Source organism: Hyla sarda, chromosome 8 (assembly GCF_029499605.1).
Source record: "Hyla sarda isolate aHylSar1 chromosome 8, aHylSar1.hap1, whole genome shotgun sequence".
Taxonomy (NCBI): Eukaryota; Metazoa; Chordata; class Amphibia; order Anura; family Hylidae; genus Hyla; species Hyla sarda.
In genome coordinates, this window is record NC_079196.1 from 174,628,432 (window position 1) to 174,636,148 (window position 7,717).

Below are 7,717 nucleotides of genomic sequence, written 5' to 3' on the forward strand. Positions count from 1 at the left end.
GAGTGGCCTAGCCAGTTTCCAGATCTCAACCCCATAGAAAACCTTTGGAGGGAGTTGAAAGTCCGTCTCGCCAAGTGACAGGCCAAAAACATCACTGCTCCAGAGGAGATCTGCATGGAGGAATGGGCCAAAATACCAGCAACAGTGTGTGAAGACCTTGTGAAGACTTACAGAAAACGTTTGACCTCTGTTATTGCCAACAAAGGGCATATAACAAAGTATTGAGATGAACTTTTGTTATTGACCAAATGCTTATCTTCCACTATAATTTGCAAATTCTTAAAAAATCTGAAAATGTGATTTTTGGGATTTTTATCTCATTATGTCTTTCATAGTTGAGGTATACCTATGATGAAAATTACAGGCCTCTCATCTTTTTAAGTGGAAGAACTTGCTCAATTGGTGGCTGACTAAATACTTTTTTGCCCCACTGTATATCCATGAGTCATATATAACCTGGGAAAACCATATTAATTTAAATGTGTTACCACAAATTGGATTTCTGAAGAAAAAGTTCTAGACTGTCAGATGGGCAGATATATACACGTAAATATACTGCTTCCAGCAAGAAGTTATAGTAGTATAGTAGCCATTTGTATCCCAGCTCTGAGGATATATCTGAGCTGATATCCGCTGTCCTCCAGTCTTGGCTGTTTACCCCTTAGTGCTGTATTAAACGTCCCGATCTTAGTATTGTAGTAAAGTCAAGCCAATCTCGTAGACTGGCCCTCTTTTACTGAGGCTATTACACAGCTCGGTAATCATGTGGCCCTATGTTTCAATCAGCTGTTGCCCATTTCTACCCTATTACATGGGAAGATGTGTAGCCGATGGCTAATCATTGTTTGATGGGTTAAAATTACCCAGTCAACCAATGCTCATTCTTTGGCTTGTTCATAGCCTGATTCCTAGCCTGTGTACACAAGCCTGTTTGGCTGACAAATGTCCCTCATGTAATAGGGCCCTAAGATGCCATGTTCAATACTTACCATAGCAACTAAGCAGTTTGCGGGGATGGCGCTCACTGTTTATCATTGTCACTTTAGTGCTCCCCTTCCTCTGTCCCTCTGCGCTAAACTGTCTTGAAGCTTTTGGAGAGGATCAGGGTCCCCTGTTCTGGTGATCAGAGGGGGTCACATTGATCGGTCACATTGGTCCCACTGATCTTGCCTTTATCTGTTGGATAGGTGATAATTGCTGCAGCCATTGACATACGAGCTGTTAGATGTCACCCCATTTGGGCTATTTTTATGGAGAAAACTCTGATATAACTTATCTCTGGGGAAACAATGGGAATCAAACCTGATGTTTTTTCTTGGCCCTGTTGCCTAGCTGTCTATCCTCTGGTCCTCCAGCAAGACTGCATCTTTCAGCATGCCCGGACAGCTGCTGGCTATTGCCATTGGCTTTTGGAGTTGTACTTATGAAGAGTAAAATGTAATCTCTATTACATAGTTATAACTACCTGATTGATTGTTCCTTCCCTTCTTTTAGTCAATGCCCCTCCCGTCCTAGTTCTTATAGTAACATTGTTCTCTCTTCTTTGTAGGTGACCTCTACACAGAAGCTGCAGAAGCAGCAATAGAGGCCATGAAAGGAAGGCTTGCAAACCAATACTATCAGAAGGCTGAAGAGGCCTGGGCCCTCATGGAGGAGTGAATCTCACCCATAACACAACGAACATGGCAGCTGAAAATACTCCGCAAACTCATTTTGTTGTCTTTGGACCCTCCTGATATTTGTTTACACTGAGAAAGAAAAGGAAAAAAAAATTAAAAATGCAAAAAAACTTTTTTTTAGATGTTGTAGGATGGGTAAGAATGTCCACAGATCTAGCAGTAACCCTGTGTGATCCTGTGTATACTTTACGTACCAGTGGGTAACTTACCCAGGTTCTTTGCTGCATTAAGAAAAATAAGCAAACCTCATAAAAAGCCAAGTCAGGCCCTATACACAGGTTCTGATCCATCTCTCAGGAATGAAGGAGTAGCTTCAGATTTCTCGCCATTTGCTACATTTGGATTTAAGGTACTTCTGTCCGGAGAACATAAATAGTGTACCTGTCATTTAAAAGAAAAAAAAAAACTTTTGACTTGTCACAGAGACCTTTTAAAAGTTTTAATCCTTTGGGGTCTCATTGCTGATACCCCCAGCGATCAGGAGAACAGTCAGCTTCTCTGGACAGCCCTATAGACATACGCGCGGGGGAGTGAAGTGTGGTGCCGTGTGCTTCTCCTTGCTCTTGTCCTTAAGTAGGTGAGGGTCTTCGCAGTGAGACCCTAACCTATCAAAAATGTTGATATGTCTCAAATGACAAGTGCACTTTAAAGTAACTTTTTACATATCCTGTATTGTGAGGTCTTATTGTCTTATTTGCAAATATATATTTCCCTTTTTTAAGGCAACATGATTGTAATTTTATATACCTGCAGACTTCATACATCCAAATGGATTGGGATGAAACCATAGCAAAGGGTGCAACGGTTTAGATTGCAGTCTTCTCTTTTATACTTTAGCCAGACCTTTAAGGGGTTGTCCACTTTTGACAAGCTTCTGCTGTTTGACACTTCTGCTGTTAAAAGGTAACTTGGTTGATCACAAGGTGTCGTGTTGGGGGCACCCTTAGCGATCAGCAGTAGTCTTTAGAGGACCTGACAGTAAAGCTGATTAGACAGATAAGTCAGCCGCACCCAGCAATTTAGGTAGGACCCATCAACCATGCCACGTGTATCTAAGCCTCTCAACTCCCCCCCAGCCCCCCCCCCCCCCCCCCCCCACGGCAGATGTTAGTGCGGAGAACAGTAAAGCATATTGCATTTTCAACACACACAATCCTTTGTTTTCAGGAAAATAAGCTGCCACTAGAGGTGTATTACAGTAGCTTCCTTCCCCATTCTAAATACATGCACACTCAGCCAGTCCCAGCATGCATGTGTATGGGGAATTAGGAACAATAACTTGGCTGAACAAACATTTAGCCTACAGCTGTCTAAAAATGTAATAGCGCCACCAAAGAATGATGCATTGAAATCATTGTGCTGTCCATATTATTTACTAAAATAACGATAAAGATGCTTTTTGGAGGCAGTCATTGCTCTTGCTCATAGATACAGGTCGGAATTTCCTAATGAAAAATATGTTTCTGAAATCTGCCCATATAAGACATTTAAAGCGCAACTCCAAGCAAGATATTTGTCAAAATTTTCACATCACTGTCTGAAACTATGGTGCTAAATTACAGATTTTGCAGAAGTCCAAAGTCTATGGATCTTCTGGGAACTTCTTCAGATTAAAGGGGTATTCCAGGATTTTTTTTATTTGACTACGCTACAGGGGCTGTAAAGTCAGTGTAGTTCATAATATAGTGTCTGTACCTGTGTGTGTGATGGTTTTCTCACAATTCTTCTGTGATTTTCACCCCAATATTTATTTTTAACAGCATACAAAATGACTGTTGTCTCAGATTTTTCCCAGCTTGCAATGTGGCCGAGACTTGACTCACTGGTCAGCTGATGACAGGAAGCCTGTCTGCTTCAGTGGGTGGAGGGATTGCTTGGTGGGAGAGAGATCAATCTGCAACTAATGCAACAGCTGTAGGCACCCTGATTGAAAACCACAGGTCTTTTGAATGCATGCAGCTCATTTATGTTTCAATGGGTGGGGTGGCTGATGTGTGGGAGGGAGAAAATTGGAATTATGGGATTTGTAGGCAAAAAAAAAGAAATACCAGTTCACAAAAAGCTAGCCACAGTGTTATGGTAATCTCACAACATAGCCATTTAGCCCCAAGAAAAGTGCAGATCCTTCCTAAGCATGTCCATTACTGCCTGCCAGGTACGTACTAAAATCACCTTATGGTGGATAACCCCTTTAAACGCCGTAGTCTTGCACAAGTCTCGGCGATCTGAAAACATATATCCTGCTTCCCGAATATTCACTGGAGCTGCGCTTTGACTATTTACTACTGCCCATTTGTAAGTCATATGGAAGCTGTTAAAAGTACCTTATTTTTAAATGCCCATTTGAATGCACATTGGAGTATGCTGCGGCTGAAATACCCATGGCATGGGCCTAAAACTACAAGTGCATGGCTACAATGTACAACCTTCCTGCATGTGCCTTTATTTAGTAGTTGAGTAATGCTTTGAAGGTTTCCCTTTACAACCGCAATCTACTAGTATAAAGCTGGAATACATGTGTTATACTTACGAGGTTTCTAATCTTTTCACATACAGCTCATAACTTTAGAACACTATTTACTTACACATTTTTTTTCCTGCAGAAAAGAATCTATCTTTTTATTGGCATTTAAAGTTTTGGATGAAATGTGGAGTTTTATTTAGCATTTTTTGTAGCTTATTATACACTATTTCAGGTCCATATTGCTTTGTAACTTTCAAGTTAGGTGCTTGCATTTTCTATTATAAAGTAAGATCTGCGTGCTTTTTGCTTTACTGATGCTGCAAAATGGGTCGAAAACTGGAAAGCTTTCGGTGCAGTCATTGACCCTGGTCATAGACTGGATCCTAATTCAGTTAGTGTAACAAATAACAAGTAATTGTAACTATGATCAGTGTTCTATGAGAATTTAGAATTTTTGACATGTTTGCTTAAAAAGTTTTATAAAGGGTAAAATAAAAATGCACATATGGCTGGGGGTGGTGTAAAAATAAAAAAGTGTTACTCACCTTCCCTGATCCCCCACAGCCACTGCATACTCTCCCTGTTTTATCTGACTTGTCTTTTATGCAGGAATTGCCCTGCTTAGCCATTCGTGGTCCGAAGTAGTGTTGGGCAGTTTTTGCAGGGATAATGTGTGATTGGTACCAGGAAGAAGTGAGGACAGGGATTAGCAGCTGTGGGGGAACAGGGGAGGTGAGTATCTTCCCTTTTTTTTTTTTTTTGCACCGCCCTCAGTTGTATATTAACAAAGTTGTCCTAAACTATTGAAAACTATTTCAATTTGGATCAAAAAAACTTTCTGTGTATACATTTTAAAGACAACGGTTGGGTTCGCACATAGTATTTTGGTCTGTATTTTCAGAGCAAACAACGAGTGGAACCAACACAGATTAAAACTTTTTATGTGAACTGGATCCATTGCTGGTTTTGGCTAAAAATTACTGACCAAAATGAGGATGAAATACTACATGTGAACTCCAAATGTTGCAAAACTACAACTCCCAGCATGCCTGGATATCCAAAGGCTGTCCAGGCATGCTGGAAGCTGTAGTTTTGCAACAGCTGGAGGCACACTGATTGGGAAACACTGCCCTAGACTATGGCCAGCTTGGATAAGAGGACTGTGCTCAGGTACCCATAGGGCTTATTTTATTGCGAATAGCTAATATTTTCATTCATTCATTTTAGGCTTTACATTGACTGTGTGATGGCTGCATACAACCTCTGAGTGGGTTGAAGTGTATGGGGCTTTACTTCACATATACATACCTATGATTTCATAATGTATGAATTTGACCAAGGAATTGTGTTGTACTTTATCTAATTCTGTATTATCTTTGTAACCCAGCACTGTATGAAGCACCATATGGCAGCACACTGCTGTCTACTATGAGATATACGACGACTTCATAGGATTTTGTCTACTATCATACAGCCCTTTGGACATGGATCTGCCTTGTATGTGAGGCACCTGAAAGAAACATTGAGTGTTATCTAGTAATACAAAACTTTGTATAGAGGTTAGGCTGGCTTAAAAAAAAAAAAAAAAGTTACTTACCTACCCAGTTACACAACTGCTGCTGTTTAGATTTAAAGCTTACCTATCAGACCCCCCCCCTAAAAAAAAAAAATGTTGCTCAGTACCTCATCCTGACATTTAATTTTCTAATTTTGTGTCTACGACCTATATTTCTCTCAGAATTACCTTTATTTACTTGCCATCATCGCTCAGTGAGGTTTCTGTCCATGCAGAGGCATGGGGCGTGCCCCTCTCTTCTCCTCACTGTGATGACTCCTCCCCCTCCATCATAGCTCTGACTCAGGGTGGGGGAGCAAGAACAGCAACTCTGGACCTGCCTGCAGTCCTGTCAATCACTCATGGTGTTCATGACGTGACGATGACCACTGGACACCGCAGGACTGGTATGTGTCCCAGGAGGCAGGGGGATCCCTAGTGGCCACTTTTTTGACGATTTTTCTGATTTTTCTGATGAAAGCAATTGCAAAACATTGTTTTTGCAGGCTTTATAACATATCAAAATGTATTGTATCTGACAGTGCCCATTTAAATGAGAAGAGTCTACATTTATCTGCATTTCCTGGTCCCCATCAGGACAAACAGGAAATTCCCACCCATGGGCGGGTTTTGGCTAAGGAGGTTTTCTTGTATCGAGATGGGGACCAGGAAGAAGAGATCAGTGGAGACCTGGGCAATGGTCTGGGGTTTGCCCTGGGGCAAGTGAGTAACTTTTTTTTTCCCAGCTGGACAACCCCTTTAAAACTGATACAAGTGAATACTCCAGCAAGGAGTTGCTTCAGTAAAACTTTAGCTTTGATTCAAATATCTTTCAAAGAATGTACATCCATCACGACAAGTAGAACATAGTCCGATGCATTTCGGCTAATGCACGCCCTTACTCATGGACCTTTAAGACTGATGTTTCTAATCTGTATTCCACCCAGACAATTTGGGAACTCTTGAAAATGTTCTCATTTACTATCCAAAATGATGAGGCCCAGGCAGCTGCAACATACTTTATCTACAACATTCTTTAACCTTTTGTGAATGGTCTGTGATTTCTTTCTATTATCTGCCAAGGTATACGAATACCAGGGATTAAAGGAGTACTCCGCTATTCAGCGTTTGAAACAAACAATTCCAAATGCTGAGCAGCGGAGTACCCCTTTAAAAACCTTACTAGACTCCATGCTTAGTTATTCCTATGTTAAATGCAGCATTTCTACCAGCTAATGACTAGTTTATATTCCCTGCAAAATGTAATATTAAAAAAAAAAAAAAAAAAGCGGAAAAAAAAGAAAAACTTCAAAATGTGATGTAATGTTTACAAAAAATTATGCAATGTATTGTTTGAAATCCTATAGAGGTTGTGTTAGTGACACCAGTGTAAAATATACACTAATACAATAATTGCTTAAAGCTAAAGCAAAAAAAATAAAAAGTGTACACTGTTGTGTGAAAGGAGAAGCTTGGTCGAGCGGATGTGCAAATGCCGTGGGTTTTTAATTCATTGTTTTAATGTTCTATTATATTTTGTCAAATAAACAGTAATCCTGTTTCATACATCCGAGGATTGGTCCTTTTTTATGTGTGTTTTTCTTACTAATAGACAGATAGGTATATGTATGGCAAAGTCAAGTGTTTGGCCAGCCTTACAATGGGTATCCCAAGGATTCTGCCAAGTCATATTGATACATTTCCCTCCCACCTCTTAAAGTGTTATCTTACTTTAAAAAAAAAAAACTTTTGACATGTTATGGAGACATTAATGGGGAACTCTGATGGAAATTTTTTTTTTCTTCAAATCAATTGGTGCCAGAAAGTTATACAGATTTGTATATTACTTCTATTAAAAAACCTTAATCCTTCCAGTACTTATCAGCTGCTGTATACTACAGAGGAAGTTGTAAAATTATTTCCAGTCTGACCACAGTGCTCTCTGCTGACACCTCTGTCCATGTCAGGAACTGTCCGGAGCAGGATAGGTTTGCTATGGGGATTTGCTCCTGGTCTGGA

General features: G+C 40.3%; 1 protein-coding gene and 1 long non-coding RNA gene across 4 annotated transcripts in view; one reads left to right on the forward strand and one right to left on the reverse strand.

The window, feature by feature from the left end:
• Positions 1-1,538, reverse strand: part of LOC130284447 (uncharacterized) — a 72,892-nt gene extending 71,354 nt beyond the window's left edge. The window contains exon 1 of the long non-coding RNA XR_008847039.1: positions 1,466-1,538. This is a non-coding gene — a long non-coding RNA (uncharacterized LOC130284447). The remainder of the gene's footprint in view (positions 1-1,465) is intronic.
• The window catches only part of EEF2K (eukaryotic elongation factor 2 kinase), a 95,154-nt gene extending 87,885 nt beyond the window's left edge, over positions 1-7,269 (forward strand). For all 3 annotated transcript variants that reach the window (XM_056534791.1, XM_056534792.1, XM_056534793.1), the window contains one exon: positions 1,550-7,269. In XM_056534791.1, coding sequence (XP_056390766.1) covers positions 1,550-1,659 — 110 coding nt within the window. In that variant the 3' untranslated portion in view covers positions 1,660-7,269. The remainder of the gene's footprint in view (positions 1-1,549) is intronic.
• The last annotated feature ends 448 nt before the right edge of the window (positions 7,270-7,717 follow it).